General features: G+C 48.1%; 1 protein-coding gene across 2 annotated transcripts in view; it reads left to right on the top strand.

Annotated features, from left to right (window-relative positions):
* LOC129712990 (pro-neuregulin-3, membrane-bound isoform-like) overlaps positions 1-24,508 on the top strand; it is a 298,967-nt gene extending 274,459 nt beyond the window's left edge. The window contains exons 4-9 of one of the 2 annotated variants that reach the window (XM_055661824.1): positions 2,770-2,796; positions 11,059-11,161; positions 15,766-15,889; positions 17,756-17,880; positions 20,362-20,556; positions 22,300-24,508. In XM_055661824.1, the coding sequence (XP_055517799.1) occupies positions 2,770-2,796; positions 11,059-11,161; positions 15,766-15,889; positions 17,756-17,880; positions 20,362-20,556; positions 22,300-22,792 (1,067 nt within the window). In that variant the 3' untranslated portion in view covers positions 22,793-24,508. The remainder of the gene's footprint in view (positions 1-2,769; positions 2,797-11,058; positions 11,162-15,765; positions 15,890-17,755; positions 17,881-20,361; positions 20,557-22,299) is intronic. The other variant, XM_055661825.1, reaches the window with a different exon arrangement.
* Positions 24,509-26,932: the final 2,424 nt, after the last annotated feature.

Here is a 26,932-nt window from a genome sequence, read left to right as displayed (position 1 = left end):
CAAGGATTCCACTACACTCTCAAATATCACATTATCCATCAAACACATGTGTACAGATGTTCACAGACACACACATAAACACACACACACACACACACACACACACACACACATATATACACACATACACACATACACACACACACACACACACACACACACACACACACACACACACACACACACACAGATGAACACATAAACACACACATGCACGCACACACACACAGAAACTCACATAACACACACACAAATGTGAATGAGCGCACATACACACACACACCATTCTCAGACACTGTCTCACACACAGTGCACACACACACACACACACGCACACAGATGCACGCGCACAAAGACATACACATATGCATGTAAACCGTACACACACTCACCCAATCTCAGACACCATGATATACACACGCACACAGACACACACATACAGATCTGTGCCCACACACGCAGACACACCCACACACGCATGCACACCCACATGCAAGCACGCACACACGCATGCACACCCACATGCACGCACGCACACACACGCATGCATGCACACACACAATGCATGCACACACACAAATCACCGACACACCCACATACACCCACACACACGCACACACACACATACATTCTCACACACACACCATTCTCAGACACCAGCTCCTGCATCACACTCCCACACACATAAAGCTGGGCCAAGTTATGGCATTTTCACTCCCTGTGTGGAATAGCAGTGATGTGCAGCTAAGGCCAGGCTTATCCAATTCAAAACAACACCACAATGGAGAGAAGCTCTGCCCAGTTGGGAAAACTCTCCATGTTTCTTGGTGACTCAGGGTCAAACTGGTTTGGCAGTGACCATCGGGGCCAGTGATGTTCCTTGTGGTCGAGTGGTCACAGTGTATGGGGCGAGGGGGTTTGTGGGGGGGGGAGTCTGCATAGTTCTGATTGTCTAGCTCCGTGTCTGGCCTGGGGAGGATTTGGTTAGTGGGGCTGCCTGGTTAACCCAGGTGAACAGAGAACACCCTGCCCTCTCCCCCACTAAGCTGCAGACTCTGCACCAGGTCTGCCCTGCCTACTCTATTGTGGTCAGTTCTGGACACCGTGTTAGAGGAAAGATGTAGTCAAGCTGGAAATGATACAGAGAAGATTTAAAGGATGTTGCAAGGACCCGAGGGTCTGCGCTACAGGGAGAGGTTGAGTAGAATGAGACTATTCCTTGAAGCGCAGGTGCATGAGGGGCAATCTTAAGAGGTGTACAAAATCATGAGAGGAATAGATTGGGTAGATGCACAGATTCTCTTGCCCAGAGTATGGGGGAATCGAGGACCAGAGGACATAGGTTTAGGCTGAAGGGGAAAAGATTTAATAGGAATCTGAGGGGTATCTTTTTCATACAAAGGGTGGTGGGTGTATGGAACAAGTTGCCAGAGGAGGTAGTTGAGGATGGGACTATCCCAACATTTAAGGAACAGTTAGACAGGTACATGGATAGGACAGGTTTGGACCAAACGCAGGCAGGTGGAACTAGTGTAGCTGGGATATGTTGGCCAGGTTGGGCAAGTTGGGCCGAAGGGCCTGTTTCCACGCTGTATCGCTCTTTGACTATGACCCTGCACTCAGGTCGAGTACAATGCAGGGTGGAGCTGTGTGTGGCAATGATTGGTGCTGTGGGCCCACAGACCCTCATCTCCTCATCCTGTACCGACAGTCAACATGAAGTTTGTGACAAATAACACTTGAAATCTATAACGGTAAATGCATGATTGTAAAATAAAATAAGTATATCAATTACAAGACCATCTTACGAGTTAAACACATTTCTGCGTTGAATTCCTAATGAAAGCCTTGTCACAGACGGCTGTGGAGGCCAAGTCAATGGATACATTTTAGTCAGGTAGATCGATTCTTGATTAGTACGGGTGTCAGGGGTTATGGGGAGAAAGCAGGAGAATGGGGTTAGGAGGGAGAGATAGATCAGCCATGATTGAATGGCGGAGTAGACTTGATGGGCCGAATGGTCTAATACTGCTCTTATTCCTTATGATCTTATGGCCTTATGTTCTCCATGTGTAGAGGATTACAAATGAGGTAATCTTGTGGTAAATTGATATAGTGGACTGGAGATAACCGCTTCTGTGATTATACAGAAAACTCTCAGGCAACTGTCAATCACAAGAAGTTATGATGCTGATTGCTGACATTGTCTCTCTCTCTCTCTCTCTCTCTCTCTCTCTCTCTCTCTCTCTCTCTCTCTCTCTCTCTCTCTCTCTCTCTCTCTACTCTCTCTCTCTCTCTCTCTCCTCTCTCTCTCTCTCTCTCTCTCTCTCTCTCTCTCTCTCTCTCTCTCTCTCTCTCTCTCTCTCTCTCTCTCTCTCTCTCTCTCTCTCCTCTCTCTCTCTCTCTCTCTCTCTCTCTCTCTCTCTCTCTCTCTCTCTGTCTCTCTCTCTCTCTCTCTCTCTCTCTCTCTCTCTCTCTCTCTCTCTCTCTCTCTCTCCTCCTCCCTCTCTCTCCCTCCCTCTCCCTCTCTCTCTCTCTCTCTCTCTCTCTCTCTCTCTCTCTCTCTCTCTCTCTCTCTCTCTCTCTCTCTCTCTCTCTCTCTCTCTCTCCCTCCCCCCTCTCTCTCTCTCTCTCTCTCTCTCTCTCTCTCTCTCTCTCTCTCTATCTCTCTCTCTCTCTCTCTCTCTCTCTCTCTCTCTCTCTCTCTCTCTCTCTCTCTCGCTCGCTCCCTTTCTCTCTCTCACCCTCTCCCACCTTATCCCAACGCAGCAGAACATCTCGGAATAGAATTTATGGGTATGGCCATTCAGTTTTGTTTCTCCTCTCTCGTCGTGCGTGTCAGCCTGCCTATATGTCGGGTTTTATCTTTGTGCCGTGATATGTTTTATCTGTGTTATGATCCGAGTTCCTGCTTCCCTGTGTCTGCTCGCTGTGTCTCTGTTTCCGCCTGATCTCTGCCCCTTGCGTGGTCTGGCTTGTGTTCTCTCCAGTGTGTTCCTCCCTTTGTGTCTGCCTCTCTGCCTGTGCCCGGTCCGCGCCCAGAAGCCACGCCCAGCCCAACATTGTGGACGCAGCCCAGACCATCACACACACCAACCTCACTCCCATTGAAGGTCTGATCAGAAATGATGGGTGAGATTATGGCCTGTTGCTCATCCACGTGGTCATGATCCAAGGTTCTCCACCCGAAAACGTCACCCATTCCTTCTACCCAGAGATGCTGCCAGTCCCGCTGAGTTATGCCCCTGTCCCACTTAGGAAACCTGAACTGAAACCTCTTGAGACTTTACGCCCCACCCAAGGTTTCCGTGCGGTTCCCGGAGGTTTTTGTCAGTCTCCCTACCTGCTTCCACAACCTGCAACCTCCGGCAACCACCTGCAACCTCCAGGATCCGCACGGAAACCTTGGGTGGGGCGCAAAGTCTCCTGGGGTTTCCATTCAGGTTTCCCAAGTGGGACAAGGGGCATTACTCCAGCATTTTGTGTCTACCCCCCTTCCATTGACTCCATTTGTACTTCCCGCTGCCTCGGCAAGGCCAGCAGCATAATCAAGGACGAGTCGCATCCTTGCCACCCTCTTCTCCCCTCTACCCATCAGGAAAAGGTACAGAAGTGTGAAAACACACACCTCCAGTTTCAGGGACAGTTTTTTCCCAGCTGTTCACAAGCACCTGAACCCCCCTACCACGACTAGGGAGCGGTCCTGAACTGCTGTTTATCTTATTAGACACCCTCCGACTGTCTTTGAACGGACTTTATTAGCTTTATATTGCACTTGATATTGTACTTAGATTCACCATGTATCTGTACACTGTGGACGGCTCGATTGTAATCATGTATTGTCTTTCTGCTGACTGGTCAGCATGCAACAAAAGCTTTTCACTGTACCTCGGTACACGTGACAATAAACTAAACTATATTAAGCTAAACATCTGTCTGAAGAAGGGTCTCGACCCGAAATGTCACCCATTCCTTCCTTCCAGAGATGCTGCCTGTCCCGCTGAGTTACTCCAGCATTTTGTGTCTACCTTCATCTGAAACGCAACATTAGTTCCGTGTGGCCAATACCGCACCCCCAGCTGTCTGGCTACTGGTTGCAACTCTTACTTCTGTCTGTCGGTGGGATTCTCTCTTTCTGCGTAAAATGGTCCACGTGCTCACTGTTAGGTTTTTTCAGAAATGGCGGCAAATGTAAAAAGTGCTGGAGGAACTCAGTGGGCCAGGCAGCATCTGCGGAGGGAAAGGACTGGTGATGTTTTGGGTGGAGACCTTTCTTCAGAAATGGCGGCATTGTGGGCCAAAGACTGGGCTGCCACAGCCAAGCCCGCTCATCTGGTTCAGTCCCATGTCCACACTCACACCTCACCAGTGGGATCTCAGCATGTGAGTCAATCTGTCACAGTCATAGACTTATACAGAGTGGAACCACTTTGGCCCAACTTGCCCCTCCCGACCAATGTGCCCCTTCTGCTCTAGTCCCACCTGCGTGTGTTTGACCCTGATCCCTCTAAACCTGTCCTATCTACGTACCTGCCCAAATATAGCAGCTTATAGTACCTGCCTCAACTACCTCCTCGTTCCATATGTCTACCACCCTTTGTGTAAAAAAGTTGCCCTCAAGCCCTCCCTGTTCAATCTTTCCCCTTTCACCTTCAACCCACGTCCTCTGATTCTTGATTCCCCTAAAAGACTGTGCGTTCACCCGATCTATTCCCCTCATGATCTTATACACCTCTGTACGATCACCCCTCATCCTCCTGTGCTCCAAGGAATAAAGTCCTAGTCTGCTAAACTGCCCCCTATAGCTCAGGCCCTCAAGTCCTGGCGATATCCTCGTCAATCTTTCCTGCCCCCTTTCAGTTGGAACATCGTACAATCGAGAAACAGGCCCTTCGGCCCACTGATCCCGTGCCAACCATCCATTTACACCAGTACGCACATTCCCATCAGCACTCCCCAGATGCCACCGTTCACCTGTACACTGGGGTTCCAATTAACCTCCTAACCCGCAAATCTTCTTGACGTCTCGAGCGTAAAAAAAGTCAACGAGTCTGGGTAAAACATGCAAACTCCACACAGAGAGCATTTGCGGTCAAGACTGAGGCTGAGTCGCTGGAGCTGCGAGGCAGTATCTCTCTTAGCTGCACTGCTGTGTCCTCCAAATGTTGGATGCTGCTCATAAACACACAACTGTAGCCCCTGTCCCACTACCCCGAGTTACTCACGATTTCTCCCGAGTTTTCCCATTGCTTCAAACTCGGAGAATGTCCGTAGCGAGTCCGTAGGAGGCCGTAGATAGTTTGTAGCAGCTCGTAATGCCAGCCGCAGGTACTCGGGGCATCTGGTACTCAGGGCATCGGGACGTTTTTTCACCATGTTGAAAAATGTCCAGGAGTAAAAAAAATAGCCCCGGGTACCTACGGCTGGCTATTGCCGTAATTCTCCGCGTTTGAATCAAGGGGCAGGGGCTTAAGTCCTCGCTGGATCACCACTATCTCATTGCACTTTGAACTTGTCAAGCATCCCTCAATGTGCCCAGTTCCCCATCGAGACCATGAACTATGACCAGTGACCCGTCATTTATATTATGATCCCTTTTCTCACAGATATTTATCCCATCACGGTGCCCGTTACAGCTTGGTTTGTATTTTTTGGTAATATGTCAAGAGCAAAGCAAATCCCACCCAACATACTGCCGGCCGCACTTGTGTTTATATTCTTCGTAACTTTGGCCAACTTTCCTTCCCTCCCTATCCTCCCACACATCGCATCCCTGCCTGTGAACACATGACAGTGTTACTCACAAGTAGTGATTCAGTTCGGTTTAGTTTATTGCCAGTTTACAGGTACAGTAAAAAGCTTTTGTGTTGCGTTCTATCCAGTCCGTGGGAAGACAATACATAGTTACCATTGAGCCCTGATGCCAGGGGTCTGATGGTTTGATGGGGTCACCAGCCAGGCTTTGGCCACTGTCTTGGTTTGGACAGCTGGATTTCCACCAGCTCTCAGCCCTCCACGTATTGGGAAGTACATGCCCGAACATAGTGGCCAGAACATGCATCACCCTGACCACCACCGGACATTGCCACACGCTGCATCTTGGTGGCACTCACAGAATCTCAGGTGCTCTGTCCTGGCAGATAATTCCTTCAGATGATTAGTTTATCACTTGGAACAAGGAAATAACCGCAGACTCGAAATCATCAAACATTCAACTGACATCTCCACCAAATCAGAACTGAATCCTCACCTCCAGCACTGACCCACACACTGACCCACACACTGATGCCCACACTGACCCACACACTGACCCACACACTGACCCACACACTGACCCACACACTGACACCCACTTTGAACCCACACTAACATTGTACTGTTGTTACATGGTACTAACATCATACTAACATTGACTCCTCAAACTGACCCCAATGCACTAATTACTCCTGACACATGCACACACTCACACTCTCCCCACACACACACTCACACACATACATTCAAACTCACAAACTGACACATGCACACACTCACACAAACACACTCACACACTTGCACACATGCACACACACCCCTCTCTCTCTCTCTCACACTCTCACTCTCTCTCTCTCTCACACACACTCACACACACACATACATACACTCACACTTGCACACACACTCACACGTACACACACACACTGACGCACATGCACACACAAACTTGCACACACATACATACACACACTGACACACACTCGCACACACACACTCTCTCTTTCTCTCTCACTGTCACTGTGAATCAAACATGTAACTGTGGCGTTTAATAGCTGTCAAGATGCTACATTGTACAATAGCACAAAGAAAACTCTTCAGCTCATTGTTTGCGTTGGTCCTTCTGAAGTGCAGTTCAATTAGCCCCACTTTTGCTCTCTATCGCTGTTATTTATTTCCCCGGTATTTATCTATTCCCTTTCACAGGCACGTATTGAATGTTTCCGTGGCCTATCACCGAATGTATTCCCAATCCCAGTCACTCGCTGCCTTCAATAATTTAATGCCCTGTTGTCTCTGCTTTTTCCCAATAATCATCTTTAACTTTTGGATAACAATCCTTCATCCACTAGAAACATTCTTTTTTATGTATGTTAATGATTCTTTTCCTGATTTTGAACATCTCAATCAGTCTCAAATCCCAGCCTCTCCAATCTCCACAAAGCTGGTGCCTTATCTTTGAGACTTTTCTCGTCAATGCTCGATTCACCCTTTCTTATGCCTTCATGACCCTGCGGTCAGATGCCCAGAAATGGGCAATATAGTCCAGCCGGTGGCAAGCCAGTTTCACAACTCCGAATTCAGTCCAGAACTCCATCCTGGGGGTGGAGTTGGATTCACTGGAGGTGGTCTTTGAGGGGAGGATGCTCCTCAAACTGCGGGCAATCCTGGACAATACAGCTCACCCCCTCCTTGACACACTGAGGTCAACCTGAGGAGCTCCTTCAGCAACAGACTGGTTCCACCAAGATGCAGCTCAGACCACCACAGGAGATCCTTCTTCCCCGTGGCTATCAAACTGTACGACTCCCATTCCCTTCTGTCGTGGGGTAAACTAACTTCCCCCCCACCTCCTTCCCAATCCTTTCCACTCAGCACCTTGATTTTATGTTTCATGCATCTTGTGTTTCATGACTGTTGGCAGATTCATTTCCCTCCTGGGATAAATAATGTTCTATCGTATCATATCGTATCGTATACACATCCCGGGATCTTGCTCTTTATGTCTCACACCAAGAGGTCCCATTCACTTTATAAACTGACCCAGCACCTCCAAAGGTTTGAGCACACACTCACCGGTCTCAGTTTCTGCTGCCCATGTAGAATTGTACTGAGGTGTCTCACCTACCAACACACACTGATCCACACTTCACCACGTTAAATGTCACCGTCCATTCAAGCAGCACTCCCTGATCAGATCACTATCACAGTGACTTACAGCACAGAACCAGGCCCTTCGGCCCACCATGCCCATTCCAGCCATCAAGTACCTATCCTCGCCCTTTGTCCATCGGTCTACTATTCCTCAATATCCTCCTCACCCTTTACCGCACTTCTGAGATTTGGTTCATCTGCAGATTTTGCAAAGCTTATTCTAAATCTAAAACCCAAATCTAAAAGATAAATATGAATAGCAGGAAAATCAATGGCTCTGGTGCCAATCCTGAGAATTTGGCTTTGCACATGTCTCCAGACGGAGAAACACGTGACCATCATGGCTCCCAGGTTCCGTTCCGTTCCCAAGGCCAAAGATATATTCCTGTTCCTTTAGCTTTAGGGGTTTAGTTTTGCACGTTATCAGACCATCTGGAACTTCAAATACATGAACAGGTACATTGGATGTGAAAGATTTTGGGGGATAAGGGCCAAACGCAGGCAGGTGGGACTGGTGTAGATGGGACATCTTACTTGGCATGGGCGTTGGGCCAAAGGGCCTGTTCCAATGCAGTCTGACTCTATGACCCCATGACCACACAGCAGATCGGGCCTATGTTATGTTTCTCCGTGACCAGTCCAACAGAGACAGTCGGGATGTGCCCATCACCTATCACTGCCTCCTCTCCTTCACTAGGTTTTGCTGCCCAGTGGCAATTAACCAGTATTATTGGTAGCTTCATCTCACCGGCCTGTAATTCTTAGATTTATCACTGCTCCTCCTAATGAACAAGCATTTTGCTTTTTGCAATCCCTCATGTGAAAGGAAATGCAAAATAACATTTTGTGCCTCAGCTCCCTCTGATAGATCAGAATTTTAGTTCTATTCAGCTAACAAGTATCTGATAAGCCATTTACTGATAGTGCACTCACATATTCAAATTCCCTTTTATGCAAACTGCTAATTTATTCTAACACTGACTCTTTTCTCGTCCTTACCATGTGATACTTTCGTTGACCCCTGCTTTTTTTTTTTCTTACATTCCTGAGCTGACAGAACTCTTTGTCACCCAGATACCCCTGAATCATAGAGACATCCAACAGAGAAGTAGGCCCTTTGGCCCATCACATCGACACCAACTGTCAAGGATCCATTTCCACGAATCCCATTTTACGCTCCACAGAAAACGACCAACTCCCTACAGATTCTCCCACTCACTCTAACACCAGGGAACATGTCTAGTGGCCAATTAGCCTACTAACCCAATGGTTATTGGGATTTAGGAGGTAAACAGAGCATGTGGTGGAAGCCCACATGATCACAGGGAGAACATGAAAATCCCATCCAGACAATATCGGTGGCTGGCCTGGGATCGAACCTGGGTCAGCGGGGCTGTAAGGTGGCATCCCGATCAGTTGCACCATTGTCATGCCAATTAGGGTTGCTCCTCCCACATTTACCTGCCCATGCCTGCACGCAATCCACTTCTTCTGTCGACCTTTTCCCCTTTGTTCACGGCCAGTCTTCAACCCTGATTTTCCAAGATCAAATCCTTATCGTAATTGGGAATTTTAATTCTCAGTTATTCCATGTCTTCATCCAGAAAATAAATCACTTTCGATGGTACAGTCAACCCCCCCACCCCACCCCCCCCACGCGTGCCATCGTCCACTGAGCTGTCTAAGACCAGATCTACAAATTGCCTCCTCTATCAACAAGGGAAATCACATCCACCAATCTAGACAATGGGTGAACATGCCCTTCGGCCCATCAGATCTGTACTAACCATCAAGCATCTCTTTACATTGATCCCATGCTATTCTGCCCACAATCCTATTCCATGTTAATGCAGGATTGAGCTCCTTCTACACAGCCCCGTTGAAGGTCCCCAACATCAGGACAGCACAGGTTAAATATTGATTACAGCTTCCTCTGTACTGCTCCGTTCAACTCTCTGCGTAGCCGTGCTCTCTCATTCTTCCTGCGCTTGATTACACTGCTCACCCCTTATTCCCTCCAGGACATTGATTCACCTCCCATCCTGGCCTTGGAATTCTCACAAAGCCCAGTTCCTCACTTTGAACCCACAGGGCAACACACCAGCAAAATTTGTTTTAGTTTTTCATTTTCATGAATTCCGTTTGTAGGTGTGTGTGCATTTTATCAAAGGCCTGGGGTGGCTGTGATTTGGGTTTGAACTGATCGAGTCCGTTCACTGAATCCCTCAGCCACCATGTAAATCGCATGGGTTATCAGCGTTCCGGGAATGGGAATGGTCCCTGGGGGGGGAGCGGGGTGCATGTGCTGCGATTTTTCCGATCGAAGCAAAACTCTGCAAGAAGCACAAGATGAAAGTGCAGGTCAAAGAGATCATCCAATCAATTAAGATACACACATACGCACACACACTCACCTACACGAACATACATACACACACATACACACATACGCACATGTACTCACCCACACGCACATACACACATACCCATACACATCCATACACACACATGCACAAGCACGCACAAACACACACTTACACAGCATACACACACACACGCACACAAAAAACACATGCATACATGTGCATGCACACATATGCATACACACACATGCACAAACACATGCACACATATGCACACACACATGCACATACACACACACATGCACGCACACATTTACACACACAAACACATGCGTGCATGCGCGCACACGAATATGCACACACAAGCACCTGCAAATACAGACACACATACCATACGTGTTGAGGCACTTGCACAAACATGCACACATGAATGCATGCATGTTGAAGCACATGCATGAAACACATCACTACATATACACAAATGAAAACACGAATACCTCCATATATAACATACATACATGCGCACACACACACAATTAGCATGAACACACATGAATAAATGCACACACAGAAAAGAGCACAAACACGCACACACATGTGCACACACACACACACAAAAAAATATGAAACCAGACCACAGATATGCGAATGTGTGGCCACACAAATCACCCATGGTAATGAGAATGCTTCTGAAAGCAAGCGTTTATGTAGATGTGCCTGGTCACGAGGGTATTCCCAGGCGAGTGTGACAAATGGTGATTTTCTCTGCCTGTGTTTCTGTCCACAGAGAGTGAGGATCTGTACCAGCGCCAGATCATGTCAATAACCTGCATCACAATCGGACTGACAGTGGTCGGGATGCTTTGCGTGGTTCTTTACTTCAAAACAAAGTAAGTCCATTCCCACTGGATGTGTGGCACGTCAACCTTGTCTGAAAGTCCCCAGACATTCCGTCAGCTCCACCAGTCCACTGCGTCCAATTTACCTCGATAAGTCCGCTCCCGTGATAATGCATGTTCTGTCCGCTTGCACAGCAGGGAGCCCTCTCATGGCCTCAGTCCCAGGTTGTGAGTTTGAAGTCCCACGCTGCGATCATGAGATTAGATCCCGGGCCAGTATACCCTGTGCAATAGCGTGGTGTGTGAGGTGGGAATTGCAAGATAACGCCACAAGGTTGTGGTAGAGAGGGAACGCTCTACTATCCTAGACACTGACCATCACAGGTGAATGAGTCCCTCAGTGAGGCTGTGAGTACCACAGGCAATGACTCTCACTGGGGTACAAGTTCCCTGGACATTAACTGTCCAGTGACCGTGGCTGCCTCTGGCTACTCAACCCAGCAAGAATCCCAGCTCTACAGACAGCCTCCCTGATGTACAGCCTCACACTGGTCAATGAACATTGAATGGTGCAGCGCAGGAAAAGGCCCTTTGGCCCACAATGTTTGTGCCGGACACAATGCCAAGATAATCCAATCTCACCGGCCTTCACATCATCCATATCCCTCCATTCCCTGGCACATCCATGTGCTGATGTAAAAGCCTCTTAAACGCCACAATCATATCTGGCTTCACCACCACCCTAGATACTCACTACTTTCTGTGAAAAAAACTTGCCCCCCCCTATCTCCTTTAATCTGTTCACTGTCAAGTTTTTTTTCTCTCTTGGCCATGACCTTATGTTGAGGCTGGGACTATCCTAACGTTGAAGAAACAATTAGACAGGTACCTGTAATGGATAGGGCAGGTTTGGAGGGCTATGGACCAAATGTAGGCAGGTGGGACTAGTGTTGCTGGGACATGTTGTCCGATGCAGGCATTGGGCGGGAGGGTCTGTTTCCACACTGTATCACTCTGGCTCTATGAACAGAGTATACTCGGGGGTGGCAGTGAACGGGTTAAACTTCGCCCCTCTCATCTGAAAGCTATGCCCAGGTGCCTTGGACATTTCCACACTAGTTCGGACTGTCTACCCTATCCTATTTTCTATCAGGAAACTACTGAGACTACGTATTTCCTCAGTAATCCAGGCTCTATCTCGTTGTAGCCTCTACAGGGGGCTGTGGCTGAGCCACGAGATAGTCATACATGGCTTGCTCCATCCAGCCCCTCTGCGTCAGCCCAGCACGAGATCAGCCCGAGGGGTAATTCATTTTAAATGCCCAGCCCATTTATTTGATGAACAATCAGATGGAAGGCAGCGTCCTCCTGAGATCACAGCGCTAACAAACTCATTTCTGACCAGGCCATTCATCGAAGCCACTGTCATAACCAGTTTTCCAGTTGGATGCAATAACAGGGAGAGAGATAATTAAATTTAATTAAAACATTGGCATGCAGGTTACCGCCATAGTAAAACTACTCATTGAAACGAGAAGCGACGACACTCTCGGGCTCGGTGATATTTTCATACCGATTTGCTCGGTACGGGCGGTGATAAAATTGCGTAGTCACGACCAAGTCATCTTCACCCTGGGGACTGATGGAGTAGGGGCCATAGACACAGAGTGCAGGAGTCCACAGCCCAGCACGACGCTGGTCACAGTGGCAACATCGTTAATAGATTCTGATCTATCGTCTTGTCACGAGAACAGGAGATCAGAAAATATTGCCAAGCAAATCTGAACAGATGCTGCCGGCTGAGTAAAAAAATGCAGATGAGATCAGAGCTGACCCATTATCCCTGGCCGTTTGTTCTCCACTCTGGTTGGAGATCCATGCACGGAGATTGATCCAGTCTCCTCCATCCATGGGGCCCAGTCATCGCTCCACATCTTGGAATTGGGCAAACCTCTACAGAGAGTTATGGAGTGATGCAGTGTGGAAACAGGCCCTTCAGCCCAACTTGCCCACACCAGCCAACATAGCCCAGCTACACTAGTCCCACCTGCCTGTGTTTGCCTGACAGATCAGCCAAGATTGAATGGTGGAGTAGACTTGATTGGCCGAATGGCCTAATTCTGCTCCTGGAACTTATGATATAGACCCAGGGACAAAGGAGCTGGAAATGAGGTGGGGCTTGGACAAGGTGAGCCAAGGGCCCTGTTTCCCTGGGATGTGACTCTACCACTGCACGACTGTATCTCTCCTTAGATCATCTATCCACCCACATCTATTATGTTGAGTGGAAACATTCAAGGGATGGTTCAAGACGTGTTATTTCCAACCACTGTATTTTCATCGGTCACAGCATCAGCTGAATTGTTTTTGATTCCTTTTTCACCGGCAGAGGTGTCATTTTGTCCGTCGTTCATCAGCATTCGCTCTATCATGAGCTGAGGGTCCCTCAACCATAGACGCAAGCCAGGCGTAAACCACAGCAAAGCGTTTTATGTTGCAGCTCACAGACATGCGATTGTACTGCTTGGTTGCTAGGAGCAACATCCTTGAGATCGCTCCCACTCTCCACGGCATTCCTAAAGCCTTGGCAATCTGGCAGGCACAGCCCTGGTGCCACTCATCACCTGTGGTGCCAGGCCTGTGGGCAAGGCTGCCTCAGGGTGGGATTGATCTTAAGCCATGCTATCGAGGAGGCATCGACACTTCCCACCCAGTGTGTAGAGCGCTCCAGGATGAATACGAATTACATTTGCATTTGAGTTTAGTTAAGTTTAGAGAAACAGCACAGAAACAGGCCCCTCCGAGTCCACACCGACCAGCAAACCCCGCACAGTAGCACTACCCTACACACATGAAGGACAATATTTTACATTTACACCCAGCCATTTAACCTACAAACCTGAACGTCTTTGGTGTGTAGGAGGAAACTGAAGATCTTGGAGAAAATCCACGTGGGTCACGAGGAGAATGTGCAAACTCCATGCATACAGCACCCGTGGTCAGGATTGAACCCGGGTCTCCGGCGCTGTAAGGCTGTAGCTCTACCGCTGCGCCAACGTGCCACCCGGTGAATTATTCCCGGCCCTTTCTTGGGATATGTTGCATTTGGAGTGCGGTCTTTCATATTATTGAGCCAAGCGCGACAGAGCACATTGCTACATTTAATCTGGGACTATTCTAAATCTCCCGGGATTTTGCCCCATTAGATCCCTTCAGTTTAAATCATATTCACACCTGCTGTTCGCACATTTCCCAGCCACTGTAAGAGGTTTCTCATGCATTTTTTTATCTGCCTGAATCTCAAGACAAGCAAAATTAGTTTAGTTCAGTGTTATAAAATGGAAATAAATGTTCTTGTGTAGGAAGGAACTGCAGACGCAGGTTTCAACCAGAGATAGACACAAAAAGCTGGAGTAACTCAGCGGGACAGGCAACACCTCTGGAGAGAAGGACTGGCTGACGTTTCGGGTCGAGTCTTTTCATGTTGGAGTCAGATTGCTGGTATTGCGAAGGGTGGGGAAATCTGGAGGCTATAGAATGATGGTAGAGCTGTAAGGCAGTGGCACCTACTGTGGGACCCCCGCACCAGCCGTATTTGAACCATGGTGGCGCAGCGGTAGAGCTACTGCCTTACAGCGCCAGAGACCCGGGTTCGATCCTGACTATGGGTGCTGCCTGTATGGAGTTTGTACGTTCTCCCCGTGACCTGGCTGGGTTTTCTCCCGCTGCTCCGATTACCTCGCACATTCCAAAGATGTGAACTTTGTAGGTTAATTGTCTTCTGTAAGTTGTCCCTGGTGTGCAGGATAGTGTTAGCGTAGGGGGTGATCACTGGTCCGCACGGACTCGGTGGGCCAAAGGGTCTGTTTCAATACACAATAGACAATAGGTGCAGGAGTAGGCCATTTGGCCCTTCGAGCCAGCACCGCCATTCAATGTGATCATGGCTGATCATCCCCAATCAATACCCCGTTCCTGCCTTCTCCCCATATCCCCTGACTCCGCTATTTTTAAGAGCCTTATCTAGCTCTCTCTTGAAAGCATCCAGAGAACCGGCCTCCACCGCCCCCTGAGGCAGAGAATTCCACAGACTCACCACTCTGTGAGAAAAAGTGTTTCCTCGTCTCCGTTCTAAATGGCTTCCACCTTTCCCTTCTAGAAACTCTAAAGTCTAAAATTGAACCATTTTCCCAGTGATCTGATAATTTTCTGGATCACAATGCAAAACTGACACGAGCGATTTTAATGTGGCATCGCTGGCCATGAAGGGAAGGCTCCATCTTACATACTGTGTGCTTGACTTGTGCAGGATCTACAAACATCACGGTGCAGCAGGTGTGGTGACTGTCTCCCTTTCACCCAGTGTGGGTGTGCAGTGCATGTAGCAATCATGAGTTCATAAGTGATAGGAGCAGAATTAGGCCATTCTACCCATCAAGTCTACTCCCCCATTCAATCATGGCTGATCTATCTCTCCCTGCTCACCCCATTCTCCTGCCGTCTCCCTATAACTCCAGATACACGTACTAATCAAGAATCAATCCATCTCGGCCTTAAATATATCCATTGACTTGGCCTCCACGGCCTACAGTTGCACAGCTCACGGGCTAACTGCTGAGGTTTGCAGGGCGTGAAAATGCTCTCTGTTTCACCAGAAAACAAAGACAGAAGTTGCGAGATCAAGGCAAGGAGATTCGCTTTGCAAAGAGCTACAGTCTGAAGGCCACGGACATGGACAGACCAGACAGTCCTCATCAGAGCGTCCTGCCTCTGGAGAAGGTGAGCAGCTGCCAGCTGGGAAAGTGGGCTCCTTTGGAAGTGGCTGTTACCGCTACACCGCATCTTCTGACGGGTAACATTGCAGTCTTCGATATCAATTGACATTTGCACTCAATATCAAATTCTCTGACCTCTGATAACTCAACCAGCCACAAACAGGTCTATTAACCAAGTGGTAGAGTTGCTTCATCACAGAGCCAGAGACCCACACGGGTTCGATCCTGAGTGCTGTCTGTTTGGAGTTTGCACGTTCTCCCTGTAACCGCGTGAGTTTTCTCCAGGATCTCTGGTTTCCTCCCACACTCCAAAGGCGTACAGGTTTGTGGGTATAATTGTAAATTGCCCCTAGTGTGTGTAGGATAGTTTTAGTGTGCGGGGATCGCTGGTCAGCGCGGATTCGGTGGGCCGAAAGGCCTGTTTCCGCACTGTATCTCTAAAGTAAAGTCTAGTCTGAAGAAGGTTCACGACCAGAAACGTGACCCATTCTCTTCCTCCAGAGATACTGCCTCTCGCTGAGTTAATCCAGCACTTTGTGTCTATCTTTGTCCTTTTATTGTAAATTATCTGTGATGTTAGCTCAGTTAATTTTAGCATAGATTGATCTGTTATTGAATCGCATTAGACCTCTTTATCACTCTTTAAATGCCAAATTAATGACATCCCTCTATCAATCGTTGCCCCACCTTTTCAGAGGAATCACATTTGTTCCACCCCTTCCACTCCCCGACCTTTTGCTATTTAAAACTAACTTGGCTCCTCTCTTTCACAGTTCTGAATAAGGATCATCAACCTGAAATGTTAACTCTCTTTCTCTTTCTGCAAATTTCTTATGTTTTTAGTTTAGTTTGGTTTAGTTTAGAGATACAGCGCAGAAACAGGCGCTTTTGGCCCACCGAGTCCGCGCCGACCAGCGATCCCCGCACATTAACACTATCCTACACACACTAGGGACAATTTGCACTTATACCAAGTCAATTAACCTACAAACCTGTACGTCTTTGGAGCGTGGGAGGAAACGGAGGATCCCAGAGAAAATCCATGCAGTCACGGGGAGGACGTACAAACTCCGCGTAGACAGCACCCGTAGTCGGGATCGAACCCGGGTCTCCAGCGCTGCAAGTGCTGTAAGGCAGCAACTCTACCGCTGCGCCACCGTGCCACCCTTTTACTTTCATTGTTTTTATTATTGATGACTGGACCACGAGATGTATCAGAAGCCATATACCTTGTGAACGGATCCTGCCACCTTTCATATCTCCTGACCTCCTGGGATTAGGTTGCATTGTCAATGAGTGAAAGATACAACATGGAAGCAGGCCCCTTTGGCCCACCGAGTCCACACTGACATCACCTGTTCTCTGCTATCCCACTCTTGCATCCACTCCCTACACACTGGGGGGCAATTTTACTGAAGGCAAATAACCTACAAACCCGCACGTCTCTGGGATGTGGTCGGAAACCGGAGCACCCGGAGGAAACTGACACGGTAACAGAGAGAACGTGCAAACTCCACTCAGACAGCACCTGAGGTCAGGGTCGAACCCGGGACTCTGGTGCTGTAATGCATGCAGTTCTACCAGCTTTAATATTAATTTATTAAATATTATTTTGTTTATTATATGTTATCTATGAGTATTGTGCTGACAGGCCTATTATGCTGCTGCAAGTAGGGATTTTAATGTTTGGTTAATATGACAATTAAACACTTTTGACTCTCTCTTGACTCCAGCGAGGTACTACGAGTTCAGGAAGAACTCTTGACTCTTGTCATTAGTAAGAGGACAGACTCCGCTCCTTGGTGATGTGGGCTCCTGAGACAACTCCAGCATCTCCCTAACCCTGAGCTGATGTTCCTGTGTTTTACAGTACACCAAGCCAGGCACCAATATTGGGGAGGAACGGCGGAAAGTTCTGGAATCGCAGTTCTTGGCTGCTGGATTGTCCCCAGCCAAATCCTCGCCATCGCCAAAAGCATTGGGGAAACCCCAGAGGTAAATACACATTGACAACATTCCGAACAAAATCAACTCAACTCATTACTCTTCAGGAAAGAGTGGGAAAGTAATCTGTTGATCAACATGGATCTAAAAAAAAGGGATTCCTCATTCATTCCAAAATGTCTCCAAAGTCGAATACCACCACTGTGACTCCAAGCCCGCAGACAACCAAGAAAGGCCTTCTGAAAATCCAAGCATCACCACATCCACTAGTCCTCCATTATCTATTCTGCCTCTCACAAAACTAGATTGTGGGGAGAAGGATGGGGCTCAGAGAAAAAGATAGATCAGCCGTGACTGAATGGCAGAGTTGACTCGATGGGCTGAATGGCCTACTTCTGCTGCTATGACATGAAATCAACTTATCAACAATATGTTTGTAAGAACACAATGCCCTTCCATAAATCCTTGTTAACTTTATCCAATATTTCTTATTGCAAGTATCCTGTTAATAGATCTTTTATAATGGCCGCTAGTGACCAGTCTGTATGTCCCTGTTTTCTCTATCTTTCCTTCTCTAAACAATAGAATAACTGAACCCTGTAATCTATAGATGTTTCCATAACCTGTAGTATATTGGAAGATGGCAACCAAAGAATTAATGATTTCCGTTGCCATCCCTATTAGTACATTACATATGTCTGACAATTCATTTACTTTCATTTCAAATAACTTCTTAAGCACTAATTTTTCAAAAGTCCTATTTGTTTTAACCAATTTCACTTTTTAATTCGACTTATGCTGCCCGAGCTTTTCTGGAAAGTTAGTTTGTGTCTTCTTCCATGCAAACACAACCAAAGTATTTGTTTCGGAAGGAACTGCAGATGATGGTTTACACCGAAGATAGACACAAAATGCTGGAGTAACTCATTGGGACAGGCAGCATCTCTGGAGAGAAGGAATAGGGGGGGGTGGGGGGTTCTCTACCCCATCCTGAATGCTCCTTCTCCACTTTAACCAGTCACAGCGACGGGCATTCTTGGTTTAGAAACATAAACGTGCATCGGCCCTTCGAGCCTGGGATCATTCTGTTTTTCCAAGGACTTCTCTCCTAACCCCTCGATGAACTTGGTTCTCTGCTCACTCTGGGATCTCGGTCCTAAAAGACTTCCCTCTATCCTTAAACTGTGACCCCTAGTTCTGGACTTCCCCACCATTGGGAATAATCTTCCTGCATCTATCCTGTCCAAACCCTTAAGAATTTTTTAAGTTTCTTCCAAGGAGCTTCGATGTTTTCCTCTGCTCCTCTGGTGATCTGCTCTCTCTGCAGAGTCGGGAACAGATGTGCCTGTTTTAGGAATCTGGTTCTTGTCAACGAGGTTCCAACCCAATGGAGACCACTAAATGGAACATGGAATTCAACAGTGGGTTGGAAGAGGACACTGATGTTGCTTCTAATGGTGGAGGATTTAGCGACCACAATATCGGCAATGTTTTTTCCAGAACTTTGCCTTGCCTGCTGTACAGTCCAAGGCTCAGAAGCATATAGGAAGGCAGGGATATATATCTTGGTAAGACCATGGGTTTTTATACCACATCTGGTTTTGATCTTCAGACATCTTATTGGATTGTCTGAGCTTATAGTCATAGGAATTTAGAAGGATGAGAGGGTATCTTATAGAAACATATCAAATTCTTAAGGGATTGGACAGGGTAGTTGCAGTAAATCTTTTCCCGATGTTGGGGGAGTCCAGAACCCGGGGTCACAGTTTAAGAATAAGGGGTAGGCCATTCAAGACTGAGATGAGGAAAAGCTTTTTCACCCAGAGAGTTGTGAATCTGTGGAATTCTCTGCCACCGAAGGCAGTGGAGGCCAATTCACTGGATGTTTTCAAGAACGAGTTAGATTTAGCTCTTAGGGCTAATGGAATCAAGGGACATGGGGGAATAAGCAGGAACGGTGCTTTTAGATGATCAGCCATGATCGTATTGAATGGCGGTGCTGGCTCGAAGGGCCGAATGGCCTACTCTTGTACCTATTTCTCTCTGTTTTTAAGACTGTACGTGATCACAATCGAGCCATTTACAGTGCATAGATACATGATAAGGGAATAACATTTAGTGCAAGGTAAAGCCAGTAAGGTCTGATCAAAGATAGTCCGAGGGTCACGATGGAGGTAGATAGTAGTTCAGCACTGCTCCCTGGTTGTGCTTGGTTGCCTGATAACATAATGGCCCTGAACCTGGTGTGCATTTTCACATTTCTATACCTTTTGCCTGATGGGAGAGGGGAGAAGAGGGAGTGACCAGGTCACACTTGTCAGAGCAAGTTGTCACAAGGGGTAGATCACAGATTGAGACCGAATGAACAATAAAGCCCATAGTGGGGTGTAGGGGAGATCATGAGAGGGGTGGACCTGGCACTCTCCGCACACCCGCCGTTCCTCTTTCAGCCAGGGCTTGGAGCCACGATCACTCCCATGTCTCAGTGTGCAGTAACCTTGTGACCACTGTAACAATCTCACTGGCCAACAGGTATTGCCCTTCCTCCTCACTGAGCCCGAGGCAGCTGGGCAGGATGTCGTCCAGGGTCAGCCCCCGCCCCTCGCCTCCGCTACTCCACGGTTCCCCCAGTTCACTTGGAGGAGGACAAGCCTCAAAGTCGCCCAGCACAAGCAGCCCGATGCAAGAGCAACCTCCATCAGCCAATGACTTGCTGGACAGAAAACGGTAGGAGTCCAGTCTGTGCATACGTGTCTGTAAATGGTGACATGTGTAAAAGTGTGCGTGTCTTTGTGCCACATCAGTGTATATGGATGTATGTTTATAGGGAAGTAGCATGTGTGTGTGTGTGTGTGTCTGTGTGTGGGGATTGAGTATGCTGGAGTGTGCAAAAATATGTACACCTACATGTGCGCAAAAGTACATGCACATGCCTTTCTGTGTATTTCTGCACAAATAATTTTGTGCGTCTGAATGTATGTGAGTGTGTGTATTTGTTTATGTGTATATATGTGTGGTGTGATTGTGTGTGTGTCTGTATGAATTTTGCATGCGTGTGTGTGTAAGGATGTGTGTATGTATATGTGTGTATTTGTGTGCTCTGTGTATGTGTGTGTTTTCTGTGTGAGGGTGTGTGTAACTGCATGCGTTTTATATACATGTATGTATGTATATTGTGTGTGTGTTTGTGTGCTCTGTGTATGTGTGTGTGTGTGGGGGTCTGTGTGTGGGTGAGGGTGTGTGTAATAGATGGTGTTTGTGCATATGTTTGTACAGTATGCATTGTTGAGTGGGTGTGTGCACTAGTGTACATGCACAACATGTGTGTGTGTGTGCACTGTTAGGGTGTTGGTGCAGTGTGTGTGTGTGTGTGTGTGTGTGAACTGTGTGTTTGCACTGGTGTGTGAACTGTGTGTGCGTGTGTGCGTTTGTGCATGTGTGTGTGTAAACTGTGTGTGTGTGTGCGTTTGCTCTGTGTTTGTGTGGTGTGTGTGTGTGTGCACTGTGTGTGTGTTTGTGCACTGTGTGTGTGTGAACTGTGTGTGTGTGTGCGTTTGCACTGTGTTTGTGTGCATTGTGTGTGTGTGCTGTGTGTGTATGTATTGTGTGTGTGCTGTGTGTTTGTGCACCGTGTGTGAATGTATTGTGTGCGTTTGCATTGTGTGTGTGTGTGTGTGTGTATTGTGTGTGTATGTGTGCACTGTGTGCGCGCGTATTGCGTGTGAGTGTGTGTGTGTGTTGTGTATTGTGTGTGTGTGTGCTGTGTGTGTGTATTGTGTGTGTGTGTGTGTGTGAACTGTGTGTGTGTGTGCACTGCGTGTGCGTATGTGTGCACTGTGTGTGTGTGTGTGTGTGAACTGTGTGTGTGTGTGTGTGTGTTTGCGTGTGTTTGTGTGCACTGTGTGTGTGTGTGCACTGTGTGTGTGTGTATGTGTGTGTATATGTGTGTGTGTGTGTGTGTATATATGTGTGTGTGTGTGTGTGTTTGTGTGCATGTGTGTGTGTGTGCACTGTGTGTGTATGTATTGTGTGTGTGTGTGTGTGTTTGCACTGTGTGTGTATGTATTGTGTGTGTGCTGTGTGTGTGTGTGTATGTGTGTGTGTGTATTGTGTGTGTGTGCACTGTGTGTGTATGTATTGTGTGTGTGTGTGCACTGTGTGTGTATGTATTGTGTGTGTGTGTGCGTTTGCACTGTTTTGTGTGTGTAGTGTGTGCACTGTGTGTGTATGTATTGTGTGTGTGCTGTGTGTTTGTGTGTGTGTGTGTATTGTGTGTGTGCACTGTGTGTGTATTGTGTGTGTATGTGTGCACTGTGTGTGTGTGTACTGTGTATGTGTGTGTGTGCGCTGTGTGTGTGTGTGTGTATTGTGTGTGTGTGTGGGCACTGTGTGTTTGCGTGTCTGTAAGTATGTTGTGCAGCCTCTTTGCCTGTTCTGATTGCTGTCCGGTGGTTGCTGTTTCCACTGTAGAGCTGCAGCCATGGGCCGGCATTGCCCGGAGAGTCCCGGTGAGGCTCGGCCCGAAGCCTTCCACCGACCGGTGCAGCTGTGCCCGCTGGAGCTGCGAGACAGGGGCAGGCCGGGGCCGTGCTGGGCCGCCTCGGTGCCCGTCACCCCACTGATGGGGGAGAGGAGCTGCGTGCGGGTGCAGGCGGAGAGCAGGGACGGGGACCGAGCCGACACCTCTCCCTGCTCCTTCCCAACCGAGCTGACCAGCGCCAGCGCCCCCAACACCCCGCTCCGTGCAGCGGACGGGCAACAAGTGGAGATGCTCCTACAGACGGTGCAGCGGCAGATCCAGCTGTTGGCTCTGGCCGGTCGCAACCCCGAGGACTATGAACTAATCAACGAGTGCGAGGAGCAAGCTGGAGACAACACGGATTTTCTTCCTGTGGCCTCAGCAGAGGAGGTACCATTTCTGCTGAAGAAGGAACAATGTAGAGACTGTGAGCTGGGAAAGTGACATTCTGCTAGCTGTACCTTCATTGCATTGCGAACCTGGCAAAAGGGACGAGTATGACCAGAGGAAAATTATTTATATGCATTTATTTAAAGCATTTAATTAGAAACCAAATAGTCTGTTGCCCCCATAGTGGTTTATGGAAACTATTTTGTATTGTTTTATCAGATAATGTTTCTTTATTTCTGGTGAAGATCTTAGTGCCTATTGTCCGCAGTGGGTGTATAATGGGACGTGCTGTGTTTCACCAGATTAACTCCCAGCACAGCCTCACTCTCTGGACTAAGCGCGGACCTGGGCCTTGCCATTGGCACAGCCAAGGGGTACAAGGGTTGCAACGTGCAAGGGCACAGAGGAGAGATAACACACTTCACCGGGCGTGAGGGTTTCAGACCAGACACCGTCCGTGGCAAGCGATTCAAGAGAGAGTTAGACTTAGCTCGTAGGGCTAATGGAATCGAGGGATATGGGGAGAAAGCAGGAACGGGGTACTGATTTTGGATGACAAGCCATGATCATATTGAATGGTGGTGCTGTATCGAAGGGCCGAATGGCCTACTCCTGCACCTATTTTCCATGTTTCGAAGCTGCATGTACGTTGTGTAGCTGGAAGCAGAAGGCAACTAACCACTGAGTCTGGGTGAACACATTTCTAATGCAGTCGTGTGTGTTGTGCCGTGCGGTTGAGCCCGGGCTCCACGGTGTGGGGCCTGCTGACACCAGAGTTGCAGCAACATCTATCTCCCCGCTGTTGACTCTGCAACGCCCCTGTGTCACTCCAACCTGACCCTGTTCCCCCTTGGTGACCAGGAGTTCCAGCTGTGCACCAGTAAATGCCCTTGGTTACCGGCTTCAGTGTTGCCCTTTGCTCACTCAGTGCTCCACTTGAGCCCAGCTGTTGCCCTTGTTCAGCCAATTCCAGCTGTGAGCCCCAGCTGTTGGCCAGTGTAGTTTCGGGGCAGTGGCTGGAGTGACAGGGAGTAAGACTGCTGAAGGTTCCCACACCATCTCAGTGGTGGATTCCCAGCTCTGGCTGCTGAAGGATAGCTCTCTCTCTCTTTCTATCTCTCTCTTTCTATCTCTCTTTCTATCTCTCTCTCTCTCTCTGTCTCTCTCTCTGTATCCCTCTCTCTGTACCTGTCTCTCTCTGTCTCAGTCTGTCTATGTCTATCTATCTTCTTTATCTTTATATCATCTCTCTCTGTATCTCTTTTTATTTCTATCCCTTTATCTCTCTATCTCTCTCTCTCTATCAATCTATCTCTATATCTCTGTATCTCTCTCTCTCTAAGTATCTCTCCCCTCAACTCTAGCTGGAGGACAATTAAGAATGAGTCCAAGTATGCACTGCTGGATATGCCGCGAGGGACTGCAATGGGAGGCACCAAGGATGTCGTGCATTTCTAACGTAGCATGGCTTGGTCATGGGAATAATGCAACGCCACTCCAGCACCGAGACTCCGAGTGGTGAAATGACGGCACGCCCCGTGCACCCCCCACCCCCTCCCCTCAGCTGCCCTCCCCCTCCCCCTACCCCCCCCTCCACCACCCCCGTCCACCACACAGCCCACACACAAGGCGAGGTGCCCTGTGGAGACCAGAGGTCACACACCTCACTGATGCCGTGTCAGAGTTCTTGTGACTGAAACAGCTGATCAGGTCCCCATTCATCACACAACCTGGTGGAGCCCATGGTGTACAAATTAAAAACTATTTAAAAACTTGATGGAGCCTCTTTGATTCTACATTTTCCTAAAACATTTCCATCGTCCTGGATTGGCCTTGGGGTGGTGGCCATGAGTTGTCCTTGTAAACCTGTGCAGTGTGCGTGAGGTGAAGGTGCCCCCAGAGTATTGGTCCAGGATTTATTGGTGTCAACAATGAAGGAACAGGATCAGTTTTCCCAGTCAAAATGGTGGGCGATGGAGGGGGGAGCTAGAGGTAATATCCCCCTGCACCAGGGGGGTTTGGGGAGGAGATGGTGGGCTGTTGACAGAGTAGCCCATGCATGGATCATGCATTTTTCATGGTGGTCCTCCTTGCATCCACCGTGTGCTCTGGGCATAGAATTAGTTGGTTGTGCAGCACAGAAACAGGTCCCCCCAGACCCTCTCTATATTAATCCCTTTTGCCCGCACTTGGTCCCTTAACCTACTGTGTCCTGGCAATTCAGGTGTCGACAGATGCTTCTTGACATTTTGTGAGAATCTCACTTCATCTTCTCAGGCAGTGGAACCTAGTCTCCAACTCAAGATGAACAATGTTCAGCCACAGATCCTCTCTAGACAATGTACTCCTCGCCATATGCCTTCTGGTCTTAGACATCTCTGCCACAGGGAATGGTTCTGTACTTTCTACCTTACTACCATACTATCAGGACATCCCCCCAACCCTCTGCATTAAGTGAAACAAAATGCATTCTCTCCTCCTAACTGAAGGCATAGATAGAGTGGATGTGGAAAGGATGTTTCCACTGGTGGGAGAGTCCAGGATCAGAATTAAAGAGCGCTCTATTAGAAAGAAAGTGGAGAGGAAGATTGAATAGGGGTGTGGACTCGATGGGCTGAATGGCTTAATTCTACTACTGTAACTTCCATCTCAGGCAACATCCTGGTGAATCTCCTTGCACCTTGTCCAACACTATCACATCTCTCCTATTGTGTGGTGACCAGAACTGTACACAATGTGTGCGTGTGTGGCCTGACCAAGTGTTCATGATATTGCATCAGAATCTCCCTGCTCTCACCATTCTACACCCCCTTAATGAAAGCACGGGAACCTGATGCCCTCTTCTCCACCTTGTTACCTCCAGAGATCTTCGCACTTGTAACCCATTTTCAGGATTGTCAAAACTGCCCGTGGTCCCGCCATTCATGATGTACGGTGTGTCCTGTTCATTTCTGACCCCTGCAAAGCGCATCATCTCACAGTAAGGTGAGGAAAAGTCATGAAATGGATGCTGGATGGATTGCCAAACGTTGGGCTGCGTTGGCCTGGATGATCTTTTACTCATCGAGGTAGGTGGAGGATTTTACACCAAAATCCTGGCTTGGAGCATCTTTGAGAAGTCAGCGGCCACCAGCAAGGTAATCAATTACTTTACAGTAATTATTGCAAAAGCTCTCATTATGTTTTTGGTCAATGGTAACCAGAGACTCTGGTAAAGTTATTGAAAGTCATGGGGAGATGGTTGTTGGGGATAGTCGCTTGAATAGCATCGCTGTTAGTTGATGTTTACCAAACATCAGGCCTGAATACGGTCTAGTCTATGTGTAAGAAAGAACTGCAGATGCTGGTAAAATCGAAGGTAGACACAAAATGCTGGAGTAACTCAGCGGGTGAGGCAACATTTCTGGAGAGAAGGAATGGGCGATGTTTTGCAGGTAAGGACAGATGTCAGAGGTTAGGGGGAGCAGGCTGGAGAATGGGGTTAGGAGGGAGAGATAGATCGGCCATGATTGAATGGCGGAGTAGACTTGATGGGCCAAATGGCCTGATTCTACACCTATTCCTTTTGACTTTATGACTGCATTATGTTCTGAGGAAAGCAACTGAATGGTGCAAATGTTAGTGAACTTCCAGCCTAATAGTGGAAGGAGGATCATCGATGAAGTGATGAAGGAGCTGAAGGTGGCTGGGCCTCGGGAACTGGTGCTTGGGATTGGCCTTCAATTCCAGCCCATCTTCCCCCAGTCTTAGATAGACACAAAAAAGCTAAAGTAACGAAATGGGCCAGGCAACGTCTCTGGAGAAAAGGAAACGTTTCTGGTCGAAGACGTTTCTGGTCTTCAAACTGAGGGTCAGCCTTAGTCTGAAGAAGGGTCTCGACCCAAAACCTCACCCATTCCTTCTCTCCAGAGATGCTGCCTGTCCCACTGAGTTACTCCAGCATGTTGTGTCTATTTTCAATGTAAACCAGCATCCGCAGTTCCTTCCTACACATTTTGCCTGTTTTTCCCCACTCTTTACTTTTTATATGCTGTACCCGGTCAAATGCTGCCTTGATACCGAGGACAATCGCCTCACCTCTTCTCCGAGGACAATCGCCTCACCTCTTCTGATGAACCAAGGCTTTGATAGGATTGGAGCTGGGTAGATGTGGCATAACGCAAACTGACCATCAATGAGTAGATTTGGGATGAG

Source organism: Leucoraja erinacea, chromosome 34 (genome assembly GCF_028641065.1).
Source record: "Leucoraja erinacea ecotype New England chromosome 34, Leri_hhj_1, whole genome shotgun sequence".
NCBI lineage: Eukaryota > Metazoa > Chordata > Chondrichthyes > Rajiformes > Rajidae > Leucoraja > Leucoraja erinaceus.
Note: the sequence above shows the minus strand (reverse complement) of the source record. Positions and strands in the feature narration are given on the sequence as shown.